Source organism: Sorex fumeus, unplaced genomic scaffold, assembly GCF_029834395.1.
Source record: "Sorex fumeus unplaced genomic scaffold, SorFum_2.1 ptg000098l, whole genome shotgun sequence".
Taxonomy (NCBI): Eukaryota; Metazoa; Chordata; class Mammalia; order Eulipotyphla; family Soricidae; genus Sorex; species Sorex fumeus.
The window spans coordinates 883,774-907,683 of NW_026606155.1; the positions used below are offsets into that span (position 1 = coordinate 883,774).

The 23,910-nt window shown below is 46.9% G+C and overlaps 1 protein-coding gene across 1 annotated transcript; it reads right to left on the bottom strand.

The window, feature by feature from the left end:
• Positions 1–1,966: 1,966 nt before the first annotated feature.
• Positions 1,967–19,176, bottom strand: LOC130041832 (serpin A3-8-like). Its single transcript, XM_056134103.1, has 5 exons — positions 19,152–19,176; positions 17,597–18,245; positions 16,773–17,049; positions 3,253–3,400; positions 1,967–2,298 (listed from the first exon to the last, which is right to left on the bottom strand). The coding sequence occupies exons 2-5, from the start codon at positions 18,228–18,230 to the stop codon at positions 2,095–2,097; spliced, it is 1,263 nt and encodes a 420-aa protein (XP_055990078.1). The 5' UTR covers positions 18,231–18,245; positions 19,152–19,176; the 3' UTR covers positions 1,967–2,094.
• Between the last annotated feature and the right edge of the window lie 4,734 nt (positions 19,177–23,910).

A 23,910-nucleotide genomic window follows, 5' to 3' on the forward strand; every position in this document is an offset into this window, starting at 1 on the left:
CGGGCTGGTGCCAAAAATGCTGCATAAAATTCTTGGAGCTGCTAATTACTTGAAGGAACATTTTAGACACCTATCAGCTCCTGCACACAGAAACAAGAGCGCAGTCATATGCAGTTTCCCCCTACATACCCACCTTCCTGCTCCAGACATGCCCCATTCATTCATATTCATGCCAATGTCTTCAGTACTCTTTGCTGGCTCTTCTCTAGAACTGCAGTCCCCTCCCTGTACCTCCACGATATTTCTTCTGACAGCACCTCCTCAGGGAAGTCTTCCCTGACCCCACACTCAGTTTTACTTCACTTAATTTTGAGAGCCTGCTCAGATCATCTACTAGTTCTGCTCCCTTCATTACCTACCTAATTTAAGAATATAAAATATTTTTATTTTTTTTACCCTCTATCTTGCTCTTCAGATAGTCCATGGACTATCCCTGTGATCCCCCTTAGGGTGAGTAACTGTGGTCAGTAGGAGGGAACATATGCTTGTGGCCATAACGGGGGTCGGGCTGGGACATGTGAGAAATGGGGACTTGATCTCGCAGATGACCAACCTGCCTCGCTCACGCATCTTTGGTTTTCACCAACAGTGTTCAAGTCACCACACACAGGAGCCCTGGATTTGCTAAGTGCTGAGAGGGCTGGAGGGTGCTGGTGTGTTTGTGTGTGTGTGTGTGTGTGTGCGCACACACACACACACACACACACACATGTGCAGAAGGGATGAAGAGGGTGGTAGGAAAGATTAATCTAATGCCAGAGGATCACCATAGTCCTCTGGGGGCTAGTGGGTAGAAGGTAAAATTCCCTCCCAAGGAATTTTCCCATCACAATGGTGAAGAAACCACACAAGTCCCAAAGAGCTGTGGGCGCTCCCCAGCTAGGGACACCTGGAGACTTGGGACAAGGGCTCACCTAGAGGACAGGGCACTCTGCGCTTCCCTCGACTTGCCCCTGGCTCCTTACCCAGCTGCTCTTCCTGCCTTCTGTCCTTGATGAGGCCCAGGGCCCCATGAGGACTCGATTCTGAGTCCCCTGAGCTGCTCTGGCACATTAACTGGACTGAGGGTGTCATGGAGCCCCAGTTCCTAGACACTCTGTCAGAGGCACAATAGCAGTGGGATCACACCAGTATCTGTGCGCTGGGAGACAGCGGGGTTACACCAGTATCTGTGCACTCTGGCGTCCTCTGCAGGTGGGTGGGACAGCCCAGAGAAGAGTTCCCTGCTTCCAGTCGTGGCAATTGCTCTCTGAACTGCCAATTCAGTGGTCTTGTTGGGAATGACTGAACCTCTCTGTCATCCATTCCCAGGAATAATAACTGCATCGAAGTCACATGGACACGGCAAGATCCAATGGGTCACTGCACACGGAGATCTCAGTGGACTGCCTGCAGGAGATGTTTATGGGGCTTCAGCCCATCAACACACCTCATGGCTTGGCGACACCAGTCCTGCTGTTGGGTTGGAATGAGGCTCAGGGCAGCTCTCCTGCTCTCCCCAGACCCCCCCGTGCCCTCCCATCCGGTGCCGGGTCAGGAGTGTCTGTTCAGGAACCATGGAATCTGGAGTAACTGAGAGCTCCAGCTGGAACCTTGTGGGAATGAGTCTCCACAGATTGGGGGGTGGAGTCTGGGATAAGGGGTCCTAGCAGGGGTCGCCACACAGCTCAGGGAGACTTGTTTGCACATGGGGTCTGAATCAAAATCCCCATGGGGTCCAGTCAGTCAATCCAGGTTCCTTGGCGGCATGGACCTCAACTGGGGCCCAAGAGCCTAGGGTGGTCGGAGATAATGGGTGGCAGGTTGCCCTTCCTGGGAATCTGGGCCAGTAGACAGAGCCTGGATGAAGGAACCTCAGGAGGTGCTGCTGTCCAGAGCTGAGGGGCAGAACAGGGTCCAGGGCTGAGGGGCTGCACTGGGACCCGGGGCAGGCAGCTGTAGGGACACTCAGGGCCAGCCGTTGCTGTGAGAAAGATGTTTATTGCTCTCACCATAGCCCCCATACTGGGCACAGCCCCAGGGAGGTGACCCAGGAGGGAACAGGCCCATTCAGGCTGAGCTGACTCCTCAGGCCAGACCCCGACCCAGGGAAGCTCAGTCCTGCTGGGGGTTCACGACTTTGGCCAGGAAGAGGATGCCCTGTGTGTCCTTAGATAGAAGGACCACCAGGAAGGGCCTGTCGAAGGTCAAAATAAGGATATTCAGTAGTACTCCTCCCCGAGAATATAGACTCATCCCGGTAGCAGCCGCGGCCTCAGTGCCTTCTTCAGCCACATCCATCGTGGCCTTGTGGACCGCCTGGGGGACACAGAGGGTAAAGCCATCATCACCGGGACAAGGATGAGCAGGAAGCGGCTAGTCTGCTTAGAGCCCCTTGAGGGGCAGCTGTCCTTCCCTGGGCAGTCCCCTGTCATGGCCCTCCAAAACCCAGGAGTTGGCCAGCACAGTCCAGACCACAAATAGACAAACATCTTGAGCGGCAGGAGTGAACTCACATGAAAGACATGGGAAGAGGGGGTGGTTTGGCCTGTCCTGCTCTGCCTAGGGCAATGTCCAGCAGTCCCTGGCATGCACTATGGGAACTGGAAGAAGCACTGGCGACTTTTTTCCTTAGCTCCTACACTGAACCTTTTTAGTTGGAAACAGCTGCCGCACCCAACGCCAGGCACAGAGGCCCTGCATGGCCTACCAGCCATGATTCCTTCCTGGCCCTGCTTCTGGCTGTGCTGTGCCCTCTATCTCTGCCTGTCCCCCACTGGTCTATTCCAAGCATCATGTCCCCTCCCCGGCCCTGGACCTCTGCTCTGAGTCCCTCGGAGGCCCTGAGAGGCTTAGGCTGCCCAGCTGCCCTCATCAAAATTAATTTCTCTGCTTCAGCAAGTCGAGGCACGTTTAGGTGTCCCCTCTGCCAAGTGCCATCTCAGCACAGCCTAAGGGCTTCCTTTTCCACTTGAGATGTTCCTTGCTGCACCTGCTGTGCCCAGCTCAGTACTGAGTCCCCCCTTTATGGTGGATGAGCAGAGGCTGGAGGGCTGAGGTGACCCCATGCAAGAAAGGGTGTGTCTAACTTAGGGCACTTTTCAGAGCATGACTGGGACTTACAACTAAGGACCACTCTCCCAGGGGGCCTGGGGCGAAAGGGGGATGTGAGGGGGAGAGAGAGTTACAACAGACACTGGCGCCCCTCCCCTGGGCACCAGGATCCTCAGAGCGTGTCCCCCACAAAAAAATGGGCCCACAGCTCCAACTCACCTGGGAGACGCTCAGTTTCTCATCCTCGGTGACGCCTGAGAAATTCGCCTCTGTGGAGAAGATGTTGCTGAAGCCCAGCTTAGACAGGACTTGCTTCAGGTTGTAGTTCCCGGAGATGGAGAACTTCGGCAGCCTCAGGCTTATCTTTCTGGGAACAGAAGGCAACCGTGAGTGGCACGGCCCCGGCTCACTTCCCAGCTGCCCCCCCTCCCCCAGGACCTCCTGACTCCCTGATCCAGCTGGAGTGAAAAACTTGTTTCCTGAATTTGATCATTTACTCTCAGAGGAGGAAGAGACACTGATGCTGTGGGTTGAGTGGCTCTTTAGACCTGGAGGCCAAGCTCACACATGCCCCTCCACTGACCTCCCACTCTCCTTGGCCCACCTGTGACTGCTACCTGCTGCTCCAGCTGCTCTTCCCTAGAAAGCCCCCATGGGCCCCACCTGAGTTCCCACTTCCAGATCCGCGCCCTTCTCAAATCACAATACCCCTTTCCAGGTCCAGGGTCCCCATTCCCTCTATTGCCCCCAATGGGCCATCCAGTCCTCACCCTCAAGATACCAAACCACTGATGTGTGGAGGGAGTCACTTTCTCCAGGATAGAGAGTGGCAGAGGATCAGTTTTCAGCAGAAGGATCCCCTCCTGTCTGAATTCATGCCTGGGTCCGAGTAGTGCTCACTTACCAACACCCCGGCTCGGTGAGTGAGTGAATAAATGACTGAGTGAGAACAAAAGAAAGAGAATGAATCAATGATGAAGGAGTGAATGAAAAAGTGAATAACTGAATAAGTTACCTGCAGCCCAGGCTGATCGAGTGAGTAAATAGAGAGTGAATGAAAGTGAATGAAAGAATAAATGAGTGAATAAAACAGGAAGCGTGGCTGGAGCAATAGCACAGCGGGTAGGGCATTCGCCTTACAAGCGGCCAACATGGCCAACCCGAGTTCGATTCCTCCACCCCTCTCGGAGAGCCCGGCAAGCTACCGAGAGTATTCGATATGCCAGACACAGTAACAACAAAGTCTCCAATGGAGACGTTACTGGGCCCGCTCGAGCAAATCGACGATCAACGGGAGGGCCTTTACCTTTACCTTTAAAACAGGAAGTGAATGAGTGTGTTCATAAATACATGAATGAGATTAATGCATAGTGAAAGAATAAATAAGTGTAGCTCACTACTTAGCAACCAGCGTGTCAAAGAGGAAATCAAATGATTCCTGGTAAAAAGAAGAAAGAAGACATGAGCCATCAGACTTTGGGCCACAGCAAAAGCAGTGTTAAGAGGAATGTTGATACTGATGCAAGCATTCATGAGGAACAAATAAGGGGCTTATTTAAATGGCCTAAATAATAATACCCAAGGTCAGTAGACACAAAGAGCAGGAGAACTGGCCTTCATAGGAAGCTTGCCTCTGGGATGAGGCGGGGTATCAGTCAGAAAGGGAATACAAGGACAATGGTGGAGAGGAAAGTGTCTGCCACAGAGAGAGACTGGGGGGCTGGGGTGAGAGGGAAACTGGGGACACCACTTGTTGGAAGTGGTGGACAAGGATGAAGGGACTGGTGTTGAAACAATGTACAAGTGAAATTCAATCATAAATATCTTTATCACTTTGTACTTAACAGTGATTCCATTGAATATTAGTTTTAAAAAGAAAAAAATCAATTTTAATGGGAAAACAATCTAAAAAATTAATTTAACCAAGAGTACATAATTTTTTTTAAAAAAAGCAAAATCAACAAAACCTAGCAATGTTTGGTAGAGGATTTAGGATTCTCAAAATATCCTAAATCCTCTACCAAGGTCGCAGGCTATAAAATAATGCCCAAAAATCCATGGTCTTCCTATATGCAAATAATGAGACAGAGGAAAGTGACATGAAAAAACAATCCTGTTTACAATCGTGCCCCAGAAAAGTAAATACCTTGGAATCAGCCTAACTAAAGATGTAAAGGACCTCTATAATGAAAACTACAAAACGCTACTTCATGAAATTAAAGAGGACATTAGGAAATAGAAACATACCCCCAGCTCATGGAATGGAAGAATTAACATCGTCAAAATGGCAATACTCCCCAAAGCATTATAAAGATTCAACGTGATCCCTAAAAGGACATCCCATGAAGTTCTTCAAAGAAATAAATCAAGCACTCCTGAAATTCATGTGGAACAATAAATGCCCACGAATAGCTAAAGCAATTCTTGGGAAAAAGACATGGGGAGGCATTACCCTCCCCAACTTCAAACTCTACTACAAAGCCGTAATAACTAAAACAGCATGGTACTGGAACAAAGGCAGGGCCGCAGACTGATGGAACAGTGTGGAATATCCGTACTCACAACCTAAATGTATGAATATCTAATCTTTGATAAGGCAGCAAGAAATGTGAAGTGGAACAAGGAAAGCCTCTTCAACAAATGGTGCTGGCATAACTGGAAAACTACATGAAAAAAAAAGGGCTTAGACCTCGACGTAACACCATGCACAAAAGTCAGATCAAAATGGATAAAAGTTCTCAACTTGATCATTTGACATCCCGTTACTCACCGATTTGCTCGAGTGGGTGTCAATAACATCTCCTTTCTTCCCTGTTATGTGCTAGTGTAGCCCAATGGCATCTGCTCGTTCTAGGAAAATGAACAGCTTCAAACCAATCATTCAGGGTCTTGACGAAGAAGTCTGACCATCTCATAGGTGGGCAGCCACGTGATATTTTGATGTCCCATGGAATCCAGTCAGTAATGGCTCTAGTCCAGCAGTCATCTCCAAATCTCATTACGTGTCGAGTCCATTTGATTTTAGACACCTTGACAAACCAGACAGCATCCCTGATTCTTGACCATCGACGGAGGTCAGAACTCCGGATTCTTTCTCTCTATTCAGTGAAGCGTGATACTCCATGAGTATGTCTTTCGATTCCTCTTTGGGAGACTTGAATAGCGTTTTCATCCTGTTATCGTAGGGCCCAGGTCTCTGAGGCATATGTTAATGCAGGAAGAACAGTGGAATCAAAGAGATGTGCCAGGAGCTGGAAGTTCTTCGTCCTCTTAGCGATTTCTTCAACGCTCTTGAAAGCATTCCAAGCTGCTCTCTTCCTCCTATGCAACTCAGGTGCCAGGTCATTTGTCATGTTGACTTCTCAACCTAGGTACATGTGACTGTTGCATACGGAGATATTCATTCCTTTGAGAGCGAATGGAACGTCAGGAACAAGACCGTTTACCATAAACATTGTTTTTGTGAGATTCAGCTGTAGTTCGACCTATCCATACTCACGGTCGAAGTCGGCCAGCATTTGTGCTTCTCGGCTAATGTTTGGTGTTATTAGAAGGATGTCATCAGCAAAGTGGAGGTGGTGTAGTTGCCAACCATCTATCTTCAGTCCCATTCCTTCCCATTCCAGTCGTTGCCTGACGTTCTTTAGGGTGGCATGGAAGAGTTTTGGTGAAATGGTATCATCTTGCCGAACCCCTCTCTTGACATGGATGATTACTTCTTTGTAGAATGGTGAGATTCTGGTGGTGAATCCGTAATACAGCTCATGGAGGATCCTGATGTATTGAGTTTGAATGCCCTGATTGGCTAGGGCTTCAATGACCACTTCTGCCTCAACAGAATCAAAGGCCTTCTTTAAATCAATGAACATTAGACAGAGAGTGGCATCATGAACTCCCAAGAAACCTCAGTGAACTTGGATGCTGTGTGGATATGTTCGATCTTGCTGAATCCTTTGCAGAATACAGCTTGTTCGTATGGTTGTCTTTCATCTAGTGTTCTGCCAATCCTATTCAGGATCACTTGGGTGAACAGCTTCTAGATGACAAACAATAGGCAGATCGGGCGATAGTTGTCAATGTCGTGGATGTCTCCCTTCTTGTATAGTAGTTCAGTCCTGCTGGTTTTCCATTGGGATGGAATCTTGCATTCAGACAGGTAGCTTGTGAAGAGCCGAGCCAGTGTATTGATGAGTACCGATGGCAGATCCTTCAGGTGTTTGGTCTGACCTTGTCTGGGCCAGGTGCTGTTCGCTTCTTTACTGATGAAATGGTGTGTCGGATTTCAGAAGGGAGAACATTGGGAACGACAGATTCATCCTTCAGAATTTGGTATGTGGGCAGGTGGATGTGGCTATCGAAGATATTCAAGTAGAAGTCATGGATAATCTTCTCCATTGCCCTTCTGGAAGTTATGATAGATCCATCAGGAGGTCGGAGGGCATTTGTCTTGGTCTTGTAGTTGGCGAAGGTCAGGCGGGCATTGTGAATGATTTTATAGGCTTCTGCAGCATCTGCCAGCACTCCTGCTCTTCTATCTTTTAGGTCTTCCTTTATCGCTTCTCTGCACTGCTTTGCGAGCTTGGACATTCGCTTGTGGTTGCCTGAGGCTTGCGCCAAGCCACGTTGGCGAATAAGCTCAAGAGTTTTCAAATGTGTCCAGTCACTGCAGTAGGTTACCGGTGCTGAGCCACCCCAGGTTGGAATAGGTTTCGTGCCTTGGCCTGTTCCCCAAGCAGCACAGTGGCTGCCATCCTCCAGAAGTCACTGGACAGTCAAGTTTGGGCTCACAGTGATGAGACACGTGGGGCCTCACAGGATGGGTATGGAGCTGGTCCTTTCATCCCCATCCCAACGAGACCCCGAGTCACCACCCACAAATGATCTATCTGGCTCCTGATGGTCATGCTTAATGGCCATGATCCCAGAGTCTCAGAAACAAATCTTGAAACCCAGCGGCTTTTGGCAGAAATACATCTGGACCACGCAGTAGGTTACTGCCGCTGGGCCACCTCAGGGGGGGAAGGGTGCTGTCCCTCTGGCTGCTCCCCCTTGGTGGCTTGGTGGCTGCCATATGCGAGAGGCCACTGAACAATCAATTTTGGGCCTGCAGTCTCAAGACTCGCCGGGTTTCAGGGATGGGGTGGAACAGGCCCTTTCCTCACCTTCCCAACGAGACCTGGAGTCGCCGTGATGAAAGGTTTCTCTGGCTCCTGATCAAGCTGATTAACAGCCATGATCTAAGAGACTCAGAAAAAATCTCGGAACCCAGTAACTTTTGGCAGAAATGCGTCCGGACCCTGCAGTAGGTTTCTGTCACTGGGCCACCCCAGGAGGGAAAGGGTGCTGTCCCTCCACCTGCTCCCCCTTGGTGGACCAGTGGCTGCTATCCACCAGAGGCCATTGGACAGTCAGGTTTGGGCCTGCAGTGATGAGACACGCGGGGCCTCATGGGATGGGGATGGAGCTGGCCCTTTTCTCCCCGTTCCAATGAGACCCCAAGTCGCCTCCCATGAAAGGCCTTTCTGCCTCCTGATCAAGCTGATTAACAACCATGATTCAAAAGACTCAGAAACAAATCTCAGAGCCCTGCAGGTTTTGGCAGAAATCCCTCCAGATTTAATTGTTAAAATTTCAGAATTTAGGGCCCGCCCGCTCCTCTCTGGAAAGAAAGATGGCGGCCACACGGGAGCCTTGTGGAAAGCAGGCTTGAGCCGGGCTCGGGGGAGCGGCGGGGACCTCATGGGAGGGGGGGCTTTGTGGGCCGTCCCCCACGCCCCACCGAGGTCGCCAGCTGCCCCACACGAGCGGCTCTCCAGCACGGCCACGGCCCCGGAGGCACAAGGACTTAGCACAGAGAACCAGCTGCTTGGAGCAGAAAAGCAAATGGACTTGTGTTGATCCGCGCCACCAAGCCTGCCCGGAGGGGGAAGGGCGTTGACCGGCCCGCCCGCTCCTCTCTGGAAAGAAAGATGGCGGCCGCACGGGAGCCTTGTGGAAAGCAGGCTTGAGCCGGGCTCGGGGGAGCGGCGGGGACCTCATGGGAAGGGGGGCTTTGTGGGCCGTCCCCCACGCCCCACCGAGGTCGCCAGCTGCCCCACACGAGCGGCTCTCCAGCATGGCCACGGCCCCGGAGGCACAAGGACTTAGCACAGAGAACCAGCCGCTTGGAGCAGAAAAGCAAATGGACTTGTGTTGATCCGCGCCACCAAGCCTGCCCGGAGGGGGAAGGGCGTTGACCGGCCCGCTCGCTCCTCTCTGGAAAGAAAGATGGCGGCCGCACGGGAGCCTTGTGGAAAGCAGGTTTGAGCCGGGCTCGGGGGAGCGGCGGGGACCTCATGGGAAGGGGGGCTTTGTGGGCCGTCCCCCACGCCCCACCGAGGTCGCCAGCTGCCCCCCACGAGCGGCTCTCCGGCACGGCCACGACTCCAGGGCACAGAAACCAATCTCTTAACTAGCTAACTTTTAATAGAAATTCTTCCAGGGTCAATAAGTAAAATAGCAGAAATTCAAAACCTATCGCGGCTATCGCGGCCGCGCGACATCATTTTATTCTTAAACCACGTTGTAGAAAGCAAATCATTTCACAACGCTGTTTCAGCATGTCTGATTGGGGGGGGGGTCGTAAACTCTAAACAATAATTGTGCATCTTCTATCGAAATAATCTATCTAGTCAAAGTAGATAGAGTATTAACTAGAACTCATCTGCCTCACAAGAATTGGGAGGGGTGGGAGGTGGGGGTCTATTGGGGTTTGGGGTTAAAAATGAGTATTGGTAAAGGGAAATGTGTTTGGTATCTACATGACTGAGACCTAAACCCGAAAGCTCTGTAACTTTTCCCACAGTGATTCAATAAATAAATAAATTATAAAAATAAAAATAAAAAAAAAATAAATAGTGAAAAAAAATAAATAAAAAAATACTGAATGCCATCTGGGGAACATAAAGAAATAAAACAGGAGACTAACGCCCAAGAGAAGCCTAGATAAGTACCAGGAGGTTTACTCCATGGCTTGGAGGCCAGACACACATGCTAGGGGAAAAGGCAGCTCAGATAGAGAAGGGAGCACCAAATAAAGGGTGTTGGAAGGATCCTCCCAGGATGGGAGAAGCATGCTGAAAGTAGATTACAGACCAAACATGATTGGCACTCAATGCCTCTTTTGCAAACCACAGCACCCAAAAGGAGAGAGAGAACAAAAGGGAATGTTCTGCCACAGAGGCAGGGTGGGACGGGGAGGCGGGGAATGGGAGGTGGGAGGGATACTGGGATCCGTGGTGGTGGAAAATGGGCACTGGTGGAGGGATGGGTATTTGGTCATTGTATAATTGAAACCCAAGCACAAAAATTTGTAAGTCTACAACTGTACCTCATGGTGTTTCACTAATAAAAATTTTTTAAAAATACTGAAAAAAAAAATTAAAATAAAAAAAAAATTAAAAAAAAATTTCAGAATTTAAAAATCGCACAACCACTACTGCAGCCACACAACATTGTATGTTATTCATAACCATCAACAGAAAAAATTGTCTACTGTTGCCTTTTCAGCAGATCTGAGTGTTGGGGTAAAATCCCAAATAATAATGGTGGGTCTGGGGTCAAAATATTGAAAGTAATCAAAGTAGAGAGAGAGTAATGTGGAAATCATCTGCCCCAGAGGTAGGGGGAGGGTGTGGTATGGGGGTATACTGGGGTTTTTGGTGGTGGAGAATGGGCACTGGTGAAGGTACAGTGTTTCATTGTATGACCGAGGCTTAAACCCGAAAGTTTTGTAACTGCTCTCACAGTGATTCAATAAATAAAATTATAAAAAATGAAAAAATAAAAGTAAGGTGGAGTTCATGCCCAATTCAATCAGCTAATTAATGGCTGAATAAATAGCAATACTCCTACGTAAAAAAAAAAGAGTTTTCAAAGACAGACTTTTTTGTGGCTATCTCTCTCTTGGCATTCCTCACATAATCACGGAGGTGCTGAACCAGTCGATCGTATTTCTCGTCAATGTTGTCAATGACGGCATGTTCCCATGTTGCCACAATAGTGCCAAAGAGCTCCCAGTTGCTGGATGTTCTGGGAGTTCTCTTCTTTTATTTTTTTTTATTAGTGAAACTCCTTGTGGTAGAGTTGATGACCTTGCAAGTTTTTGTACTTGGGTTTCAGTCATACAATGATCGAGTACCCATCCCTCCACCAGTGCCCATTCTCCACCACCAATGATTGGAGTTTTCTTCATAAACTTTGCAGTCCTTTCTCCCCGCTCTGTGAAGTAGAATTTTGCAAGAAGGAGATGGTGGTCCCATCCCATTTGGAATTTTTGGAAAAGAGAGACATTGGTCAGGCAAAACTGTCAATTGAATATGATGTGGTCAATTTCGTTGTGGAACCATCCACCAGGAGACTCCCATGTCCAACATTTATATTCAGCCTTCTGGAACCCTGAGTTACCATGGATGACCTTGGTCGACATGATGAACTCAGACAGTCGCTCACACTGCTCGTTCCATTCTAGGCCATGGGTCCTGATGTGGAGTTCTGCGGCTGATCTTCTGGGTCCTATCTTGGTATTCAAATCACCGACAATGATCTTGTAGAAGGCAACCTATTCGTGGCATATTCGATATGCCAAAACCATTAAATACAATGAGTCTCATTCCCCTGACCCTGAAAGAGCCACCAATATGGCAGCATTAAGAAGGATGAGGAAGGAGAGGCTGATAAAATATTAAGGTCGAACTAGGCTGCCAAAATGAAGAAAGACAAAAATGACTGTCTGTACTTTCAATGCATGTAGGCTGGCGTCAGATGCATCCATCGAGGACCTGGTGGTATAAGCGCAATCTAGTATGACATTATTGGTCTGACCGAGACAAGAAAGCATCAATCACATCACGCCATTTTCGACAGTGGAGAAGAACTGTTCCTTGGAACATGCAACAAATGAGGCATCGGAGATGTTGGTGTCCTTGTCAAAATGAACTTGGCCAAGAGCATTGATTCATTTGAATGCCTAGCAACATGAATCGGATGATTACACTTGAATAGATGTGGCTCACTTCCGGCAGTTTCTGTCTTTGTTGTCTATGCACCAACAAAGATCTCAACATCATGCCAAAATCCATAAGGTACATTGAAGACAAGGTTGGAAGAGCCTCCACGATATTGCGGCTAACGGTATCTTCAAATACGACACTCCACTGACCAACCAAGTGGAAACAGAGATAAACACATGGGACTATCTTAATATAAGAAGCTTCTGCACCTCAAAATATGCACTGACCAGAATACAAAGACAAACTACAGAATGGAAAAGGATAATCACCCAATACCCATCCAATAAGGAGTTGATATCAAGGATATACAAAGCACTGGTTAAACCATCCAACCCTGTCAAAAAATGGGGTGATGAAATGAACAGAAAGTTTCTCAAAGAAGAAATCTAAATGGCTAAAAGGCAGATGAGAAAATGCTCTACATCACTAATAATCAGGGAGATGCAGATCAAAACAACAATGAGATAACATCGCATGCCACAGAGACTGGCCCTCATCCAAAAAACCAAAAGCAATTGGTGTTGGCATGAATGCGGCGAGAAAGGGACCCTCCTTCACTGCTGGTGGGAATGCAGACTGATTCAGCGCTTTTGGAAAACAGTGTGGACAATTCTAAAAAAAATTAGAAATCGAGCTCCCATTTGATCCAGCAATACCATTCCTGGGAATATATCCCGGAGAGGCAAAAAAGTATAGTCGAAGTGACATCTTCACTTCTATGTTCATTGCTGCACTCTACTATAGCCAGAATCTGGAAAAAACCTGAGTGCCCAAGAACAGATGATTGGTTAAAGAATCTTTGGTACATCTACACAATGGAGTACTATGTAGCTGTTAGAAAAGATGAAGTCATGAAATTTACATACAAGTGATACTACATGGAAAGTATCATGCTAAGCTAAATGAGCCAGAAAGATAGGGACAGACATAGAAAGATTGCATTCATCCGGGGAACCTAAAGTAACGAAATGGAAGACTGACACTGAAGAATATTTGAGATAAGTTCCAGGAGGTTCACTCGATGGCTTGGAGGCCAGCCACACATGCTAGGGAACAGGGCAGCTCAGATAGAGAAGGGATCCCCAAGTAAAGGGTGTTGGGAGGATCCTCCCAGGATGGGAGATGCATGCTGAAAGTAGACTATAGACATAACATGATTGCTACTCAATGCCTCTTTTGCAAACCACAGCACCCAAAAGGAGAGAGAGAATAAAAGGGAATTCCCTTTCATGGAGGCTGTTTGGAATGGGGGGATGAGGGATGAGAGAGATCCTGGGATCATTGGTGGTGGAGAATGGGCACTGGTGGTGGGATGGGTACTCAATCATTGTATAACTAAAACCTAAGCACAAAAATTTGTAAACCTACAACTGTACCTCTTGGTGTTTCACTAATAAAAAACAGCTAGCAATGCTCACAAAGAAATAAAGAGAAATGAATGTTGCAATTAGCTAAAGGGATAAACATGATAACTCTTCACTACCTTTATTGTAAACTATAATGCCAAAAGGTGAGAGAAGGATGGACAGAGAGAGAGAGAGAGAGAGAGAGAGAGAGAGAGAGAGAGAGAGAGAGAGAACAGTGGGAAATGTACACTAGTGAAGGGATGGGTGTTGCACCATAATATGACTGAAATACAAGCATGAACATCTTTGGTACAGTGTATTTCCCTGTAATTCAATTAAAATAGTAATTTAAAAATTAACTAACACCTCCTACAAAGAAATATAAAGAGAGAACCAAATAAAGTGCATTAGAAATAAAAGGGGTGGCATCATAACAGATGAGACAGAAATCTAAAGGAGCATCAGGGATTGATTTAAGAAACTTTATGCCTTTAAATAGATAACATAGAAGAAATAGATTTCTTGGACTCCTATGAATGGCCTCTCAAGGTTGAACCAAGAAGACATAAAAACCCTGAAGAGACCAATTACTATCGAGGAAACTGTGGTAATCAAAAGTATCCTCCAAATCAAAAGCCAAGACCTAGATGGATTCACTAGTGAGTTCTCTCAAATCAATCTCTAAAGAAGACCTTCTGCCCATCCTTTTCAGGTTCTTTCAGGAAATCAAATAAACAGAAACGCTCCTAAATGATTTCTACGAAGCAAACATTACCTTGATACTAAAAGCAGAGAGAGAAGTCAAAAAAGGTGGTAAACACAGACAAAGAGATCCTCAATGAAATGCCAGCATATCGAATCCAACAACAGAAAAAAAATCATACACCATGACCAAAGGGGATTCATCTTTGGAGTGCGAGAATAGTTTAACATATGCAAGTCAATCAATGTAATATACCATCTCAATACAAGAAAACTATAAAATTCATATGTTAATAGAAACAGTAGCAGTGAAAGCATTTGACAAGATACAGCACCCATTCATGATTAAATAAAGACTTTAATACAAAGGAAATGGACGGAACTTTCCTCCCCATCATAGTCAAAGCCATTTACCACAAGCCTACAACAAACATTATATTCGGTGGGGAAAAACTGAAAGTCTTTTCTTTCAGATCAGGCACAAGATAAAATACTCACTCTCACCACTTCTATTCAATATATTATTGGAAGTATTTGCCATAGCAATTAGGCAAGAGAAGATACTAAGAGCATCCAGAGAGTAAAAGAAGTGAAGCTCTCACTATTTTCAGATGACAAACTCCAGGAAACAATTGTTTTGGATAGTAAAGTGGCAGGCTACAAAAGCATCACATAATAATTTATATATTTTATATAAAAATAATGAAATAAAAAAGAGAGACTTAAAAATTTTCATTTCCACAGTGCCTTGAATATTAGGTACCTAGGAATCAGCTTAACAAAAGAGGTGAAAGACTGATACAAAGAAAATTACAAAATAAGACATGAAAGAGGACACAAGGAAATAGAAACACATCTCCTGCTTGTGGACCGGGAAGATTAATATTGTCAAAAAGGACATACTTCCTAAAGCTTTATACAGATTCAATTTAGTTCCTATAAGATTACCCATGACATTTTTTTCAAAAAACCAGAGAAAACACTCCCAAAATTCATTAGGAAAATAACTCCCCTTCCCCCAACAAGTAATCCTTAGGAAGAAGAAGAAGGGAAACATGACTTTCTCCAACTTCAAACTGTATTACAAAGTTGTAGCAATTAAGACAGATTGGTACTGGAAAAAGTACAGATTCTCATTGGAACAGAATTGAAAAGTCAGAGACAGATCTTCAGGTACAATGTCAGGCAATCTTTGAAAAAGGAGTAAAAACCATTGAAGTGAAGCAAGAAAATACTCTTCAACAAGCAGTTCTGGGAAAACAGCTTGGCCACACGCAAAAAAGAAAAAAAGAAAAGAATCTTAGACCCCTCCATAATGCCATGCACATGATTAAATCAACCTGGATTAAAGACCTCAATATAATACTTGATCTATAAATAAAGGCAAATAGAGGCAGGGCTCTCCATAACATTGAAGCTAAAGATATCTTTAAGGATGCAATATCACTGACCAAAGAAGTGAAAGAAAAATAAACAAACGTGACTACATTAAATTTAGAAGCCACTGCACTTCAAAGGAACTACAGAGAAATTCCACAGAATAGGAGAAATTACCAGCCCATCACTAATCTGATGTAGAAATTTGAGGAAAAAAAAGCCATCCAAACCCATCCAAAAATGGGGAGAAGAGATGGACAGAAATGTGTTCAAAGAAGAAATACAAATGGCCAAAAGACATGTGAACAAAATTCTCAGCATTACTAATCATCAGGTAGATGCAAATCCAAACAACAAGTTTCATTTCAGCACTCTTCATGATAGCCAAAGTCAGGAAAAAATCTGAGTGCCCAAGAACAGAGGATCAGATACAGAAACTATTGTACGTCTACACAATAGAATACTATTTAGTCATAAGAAAAGATGAAGTAATGCAATAGTATGCTATGTGGATGGATGTGTAATATCTCATGCTGAGAAAAATTATTAAGAGGGAGAGGGACAGACACAGAATGATCTCTCACATATGGGGTATTAATAAACACAGAAGGGGAGTAACCAATGCCCCAAGGCAATAGAAAAGAAGAGCAGAACTTAAGTTCATCAGAAAGATCTTCATTGGATCATGTGGAGTGGTGCAGATCAGGGAAGCGTATCCTTGGACAATGGTAAAAGAAAAGTGTCATGGTGTCAGATTGGGAAACAGAGGTCTACTGGGGACACTGGTTGCGGGAAATGATTCTGGCGAAGAGTAGGTGTTGGACGATTGTACACCTGGAACTCATTCATGAGTTAATAAATGAATGAACAAGTGAATGAGTGAATAAAAGAGTGAGTGAGTGAATGAAGGAATGAATGAGAGTGTGAAACAGTGAGAGGATGAATGCATCCCAGGCTCTCACTGGTCAACTCTGTTCCCTGTTTCTCCGTGCACAAAAATGAGATAGAAGGTAGCATGTAAATTGCTGGGTAAGTTGGGTTTCTCTGCCTGCCCCTGAGCACATTTCACTCAGATGCCACTGGACCTCTGTTCCTGCATGCACCCTCAGAATGAGGCAGGCACCTATACCCAGGGAGCGCCACCCCCATGTGTGCCCTCTACCTGGGATCCCATTACTGACTCTGGTATTAGTGGGTCCCAGTGAGGTGGGGGTGGGAAGGAGAAGGTCAAGAAAAATGGCCAATAGAGAAAGGGATGTGTTACCTCGCCTTCATTGAGTCCCTCCAGCGTTGGAGGGTGTCCGGGAGCAGTGCAGCCTCCACCTCAGCCATGTGACCCTCATCAGGGAGGATGAGGAGGGCGCAGGTGCTTCTGTCCGTGTATGGGAGCTGCACCACAGTGCAGCCGAGAGCATCATCTCGGAAGTAGGGCTCCAACAGGATCCCGGAAGCCATCATGGGCACCTCCACCTTCCTTTTCTTGTTCACGTGGAAACTTAACATGAACGTGTCATTGGGGTCGAAGGCCGTCTTCCATTTGGCTAGAGGCAAAGAGAATGGTGGAGAACTTGACCCAGGAATGCCCTCCCTGTTTCTACTGGGCCAAGGGTCATACTGGTCAGGCCGAAACCTGGGACTAGAGGAGCTGGTTGTGCTGAGGGAACAGCCTTCTGTTCAGTGCTGAGGGAACAGGCTTCTGTTCAAATTCTGGTTGTAGGTAAGCAAGGCATTGTCCAGCCTTACCAGGAGCCCAGTCCCTTCTACACCCATCCACAGGGTTTGGGATTGTGAAAGTTCTTGGACTCTGCACCCTGGATCCACAGCTGATTTACCTGGGACTTGAGGCCAATACAGAAGTCTGTGGTGGAGCCCTGGGAGCTGACTGAGGCCTGCAGGTCACCACCCACAGGCCCGTCCTCCTGCTCCTACCCACAGCCACCCATCCTGCACAAAGCATTCCTGTCCTCTGCCCTTCCCTGTCTCCTCCTCAGCATGGGCTCCTGGGATCAAAGCAGGATGTGCAGGACAGAAGAAGCCCGAAGGCTCAGAGCTCACGCTCGTTTCCCTCCCATATACGGGTGGCCTCACCTTTGAAGAAGAGGAAGTTCACCAAGACCATCCTGGTTTGTTCATCCAGGTCCTTGACCAGCTGCTTAATTTTCCCCTTGGTTTTCTGCTCCACGTAATCGTTGATGAGCTTCTCTGAGGTTGCAAGATCCTGGAAGTCTGTGGAAATAGCATCGGCGGCGTACAACGCCTGGGCCTCCTGCCGGAAATGCTCCTGCAGGCGCAGCTGCTGGTCTAGGAACATGGCACTACCCACATTCTTATGCAAGGGCCCGCCAGGCCGGCTCAGATGTCTCAGTAGCTGCTGGAAGCCCTGGTGGATGTCGGCCTCGGGGTTCTCGGTGAGGTTGAACTTGAGGCCCTGTAGGATTTCGGTCTGGGTGTGGCCACGGGCCCCCAGTGCCAGGAAGGCCAAGGCCATGGAGATAGACAGTGGGGAGAAGATGACGTTGGTTTCGGGATGCTGGGAAGCCAAGACCTTGTAGAGACTGAAGGCGAAGTCGGTGTTGCTGCGGGCTAGACTGAGGGCTCCCATCAAAGTGATGTTATCACTGTCTGCCCAGGTCACCGTGTCCGGCTCGGTGGTTCCCTCCGGGTGGCTGAGGACTTGTGGGCAGAGCGCAGCCCCCAGGAGCAGGGCCAGCAGGGCTGACATGCCTCTGACCTCACACTGGAAGTCAAAGCATCTTTCAAGGTTTTTCCCGCAGTGTCCCTGCTGCCTCCCTGACCCCATAGTGTTCTTCTCTGTTCTCCAGGGGCTGGTGATAAGGCACCTCTTGCTCTCCCACCCCTGTACCAGTGCAAGCCAGTGGGTTGGGGGGACCGTTGTTTGCAGGAAACAGCAAACAGATTCCTAGACCTTCACCATCTGCCTGTCTATATTCTCAGTTTTTTACTTATTCTCAGAATGGTGCAGCCATTTCTTTACAGAGTGTAATATGCTCCACCTCACATCATTGCCAGTGAAAGGGCTCATCTGATTTTCAGGTCGTGGCAGGTGGGTGTCTATGTCACTTTGTACAGCTATATCCCATCTTTGTGCTTGGCTGAGTCACGTTGTGGGGGAAACTGCGGGCCCCCCTAGGGACCGGGGCCTTGTTCAGGAGGACTTAGGCACCATCTACACTGCTCAGTGCTCAGTGTTCAGTGCACAGCCAACAAGGGCCCTCCTGTCTCCAGGGAGTCAGAAGTGCAGGTCCTGGCATTTGTATTGGGTGTAGACAGTATGTGGTGCCATCTGTCTTGGATTCCTGACTCTACAGGGTGTCAGTAGTATGGGAATGCCCCACATATGGGGTTCCCAGCTGTAGGTGTACCAGATAATTTGGTCGCCCACTTGTCAGAACCAAAGCAGAAATGTGTCACACCCATGTGGCACAGAAAATTTTCCCTTTGTTTGAAACTTACACACACCAGGAGGCCTGCAGGGCTTCAGGTCTTAGACACCGCCCACCCAGTCACTATGTTTTGGGGACCCTACTCCTCCCCACTCACTCCATATTCCTAGGCCTGATTTAGAATCCTTTGAGGAGGGCCATTGAATTCCCAGCATGGGAGTTGAAGGCATCAGAATTACCAGTCTAGGAGATCTGGACAGCAACCCTGGGACCCACAGCCACTGCCTAGAGGGAAAGATAGAGAGACTCACACACACATACATACACACACACACACACACACACACACACACACACACACCAGAGCCAGAGCCAGAGCCAGCAGCTCCTTCTAGCCTGAGGCTCCTTCTAAGCTACCAACTCTACCCACTGAGGGGACACGTGCCCAGAACTCTGTGCCCAACCCGGACTTGCCTTCATGGTCTCTTCTGAAATCAGGAATCAACCAGTCTCTGGAGTCATCTTTAGGGAAAATCCCGATTTATTCTTTCTCCATAGGGACCTTCCTACCACCCCCAAATCAAAGTCCCAATCTCGCTTGTTTGCTTTCATTGGTTTACTGATGACTCCCAAGGACATGCAATACCCAGAAAGTAAACAAGCTATTGGAACATTCATGAAATTCCATCACCATATAATACCCTGCCCAACAATTTGCAAAATCTTTTGTAAATTGCTATTTTTATTAATAGTTTGTATGTGAACTGAATCTCCATATAAAAATATGGATTTATTATTTACTTGGTCTCATTTTCTTGGTACATTAATCAGAGTGAGAGATTGCTTTTGGTCCACACCAACATTGCTCAGGGCTTGCTCCAGGTCTTGCACTCAGGAATCCCTACTGGCAGAGCTCAGGGGACTGTATGTGGTGCTTGGAATTGTATCTGGGTCTGATATGTGCAAGTCAAATTATCTACCGTTGTACTATCACTCCGACACAACACTCCCGTCACCAGAATTGCCCCATCCATGTTCAATGACTGGCATGGCCTAGTCTCCAAGCACTGCAGATCACCACCTGGACACTGTTTAGGAACAGCCTTGTTTTGCTGCAAACATACATACACACTGTAGCAATGCACTGTAGCACTGTCCTCCCATTGTTCATCGTTTTTGCTCAAGGGAGCACCTGTAACATCTCACAACAAATTGTGAGACTTGTTGTTACAGTTTTTGGCATATCGGATACGTCATGGGGAGCTTGTGGGCAAGATACTGTCGGTAGCTTGCCGGGATCTCCATGAGGGGCGGAGGAATCGAACCCGAATTGGCCGCATGCAAGGCAAATGCCCTACCCACTGTGCTATCATCCAACCACCAAATATACATATACAGAAAACTATAGTCTGTTACACACAAATCGAAAAAATAGCTACGTGGTAGATTTTCGTGGGACTATTTTCCTGTTCAGACCCAGGTCCTCTGTGTTCCGAAGGGGCCATAACCATTATCTTCAGCCCCTGGGGGTTGAATGGGGCCTAATGTTGGGAAACCTCTGTCTGACTGCCCTGAGGTGCCTTTGTGATCATGTGAACCAGGGATGAGGAGATCTAGAACAACAAATCGCAGAAAAACGGATTGAGTCACCCCGAGGACAGAGGGACAAGACACCCTGGGAATACACTGCATTTAGTCAAAATAGACATCAAGCATTATTCTTATAGATATCATCCATTATTATTTAGCTGACAGACAGCCGATGCTGTTGCCAAGCAAGAAGTGATAAACAACACTTGTAGATCATGCATGGACTGAGGATTGGGGCTCCTCAGCAGACTGAAACCCCTTTTCCTAGAGGGGCAGTCCCTTCAGGTTAATGAAGGCTCTTCAATTCAGTAAATAAGCATGATCGAGACTTCCTGGGAGAGTTCTTTCTACAATATTTGGAGGCCCCTTTGAGAACTGTCCAAAAGTTCTTGATTGGCTTCATGCCTCCACATAATTGTGATCTAGCCTTGAGCTGGGGGAGACTACCAGGTCAGCACCATTTTTCTTTTTACGTGGAAACTGGACACTCCTCTGGTTTTGTTGGTGAGTCATCTACAACTGTTTCTTAGGGCACAGTTCTGGATTCCAACCGCAGACAAGGACTACACAGGAAAGCAATCAGCAAGCAGGCAGTTTATTAAGCTGGCTAGCCAGAGTCGTCCACACGCACACAGCGATGCCCAAGTCCCCTGTGAGAGGCCAGACCTTGACCCAAGGTACAGGAGTTACTTATATAATCCCAAGTCGGCTGACACAGCAGATTTGAAGGTCACAATTTACCTAAGTGCCTGCTCCGGGCTTCACGCGATATCCGGATCTGAGGGCTGAGCCCCGACCCGTGACAGTCATCTGTTTCATAGCTCAGGGGCCCGTACATTCCTCCCGGAACAATCAGATAGTAGAGACCTGAGTGGTAACTTTACTAACTTCATTGTCCATGGCCCAGTCCGAGGCTGTCCTGTCCTAACATTACCCCCTTTTTCTTTGTCATAGAGGACTCTTTCTCTATGCCCTGCATCTAGACTGAAGAAAACCCTTCCTTTGGAGCTGCGGGGGATAGGGGCTGGTATTGCTGTCTTAGAACCAACAGTTGAATTGCATTAATGCGGTCCCTACCGCACAGCGGGTAGGGCGTCTGCCTTGCACGCAGCCAACATGGCCGACCTGAGTTCGATTCCTCCGCCCCTCTCGGAGAGCCCGGCAAGCTACCGAGAGTATTCGATATGCCAGACACAGTAACAACAAACTCTCCAATGGAGACGTTACTGGGCCCGCTCGAGCAAATCGATGATCAACGGGAGGGCCTTTACTTTACCTTACTACTTTAATGCGGTCCCTAACAAATGCTCCTAGGTTGTTTACAATGCACGGTCCAACAGTAAGCAAAAGAAAGAAGAGATTTAGAGGTCTTGCAAGTACGGACATAAGGGTGGCCAGCCAAGGGGACTGGCTGAACCAGGACTTGAACCAACTTTCCTTGGGCTCCCACTCCCTTTTCCGGTGTTCTAGTCCCTCTCTGAGCATGGTCATGGAGTGTAGGACAAGTCCATTGTGGTCCGCATAGAAGCAGCACTCTTCCCCAAGAGCCATGCATAGTCTCCCCTCTGGAGGAAGAGCAGGTCCAGTCCCCTATGGTTTCTGGAGGACTACCTCCGAGAGAGAGGTCAAAGACTTTTCCAGATCACTGATTGATTCTTCGATGCAGTCTAAGTAGACTGAGGGATATCACTTTGAAATGTTTCGACCCTGGAGGAGTAGAAAGTCCTTTTTGACCCTGTAAGAACAGAGTTGTTTGCTGTCTTAAAAAATTGTTACAGAAACAGAAACCAGAGCAACATTGGCCAATTCACAGACTGCAGGAAAGCCAATTAATTCTGAACTTTGAGCTGAGGTTCCCCCTAGTAAAGTTCTGGCTTCCAATGCTCTGATCAGACTAGTGACAGCCTGTACAACATTGAGTTCCTTTATAGGTCAGGCTGTTTACCTACAGGCAGTAAACCAAGTTTTATCTGAAATTCCCAAAAGGATTACCTTTTAGATCAAGACTAGGATACATTTATTCAATCAACTCTGTAGAATTAGAATCTGATTCCTACAAGAAGCAAGTAACAGAAACATGCTTTTCTCTCCACCTTCATTTTAAAACTTTGCCAGATAGCTTAACAAACCTGGCTTGTCCGTTTGCATAAACACAGCAAGATTAGAGAACTCTCCATTTGGGATGTTCCATTATTTACTGCGAAGTCCTGGGGGTCGGCTATAGACAGGAGACACATCAATAATGGCATTAATCTTATCTGGAACATCAGAGTTACCCAGGCCTGGCCATAATATGTCCCACGGTGAACTGGATGGCTTCGAGACTTCAGGTTGAACTGGATGTGGCTTTGGGTCTCATTTTAAAGTAGGCCCAGTCTGAGTTTGTCATTGCAGAGTCCTAGATTCCTCCATAGCAATGATGATTTCCAGTCTTTCCTAGAGCCGGTTGCCTCTAGGGTTTCCCTGAGGTTTGTAGGGTACTCGAAACAGTACCTCTTAAGTCCGTGCTCCTGTCATTTAGACAGATCCCCTGACTGTTCCCCTGAAAGAGGGCTTTGGGGTCCCTTGGCTGGTTTTTCCTGTCTGCGTGAGGGGTAGACCCTACTACAGGAGGAAAGACTTATCTGGATTTATGCAAACCAACACAGTGCCATGAAGCATTAAAAACATACTAACGGTACAAAAGAAGAGAAAAGCAAGCACTTCACCTTACTCACAGTGAGGTGTAATACACCCATTTGCTGTGGGTCCTAGTCAATGGAAGCATAAATCTGTAGAGATAAAGCATACAGTTTAACATCATGTTTAATTCAATCAATGCCATGTTGAAAAACCCTCAATTTCCTGCAACTTTTGAAAAATTCAATTGTCTAAGGGCACTTCAACAGGAGTCCAGATAATCTGTACACAGTATCTTTTCCATAGATCTTACCAAAAAGATACTAGAACAATTCTGCATGTAATTTAAAGAGAGCCCGGCAAGCTACTGAGAGTATTCGATATGCCAGACACAGTAACAACAAAGTCTCCAATGGAGACGTTACTGGGCCCGCTCGAGCAAAGAGTTTATTATAACAAAAAAATTTGATCAGTTCCTTTTCTTAAAACACAACCTCAGACCTTCTACACATTCCTCTACATTCATTCTGTGACTTTCATTCCTTTAAAAATCAACTTCACTTTAACAGGATTCCTTTCCTTTGTCCTACTGATATTTCCATCCATTATCTTTCAGACTTAAGACATACATCTATATTCCTAATCATCATCCCACAAATTTAGACTCCTATTTTACTGACATTAGTACAACATGATCTCCCAAATTTGGGCACTAGTTACCAATCATCTCATGTAACATGACAAAACTACTCTGCAGTACCATTTCAAAAGCATCACATCAGTTCTATA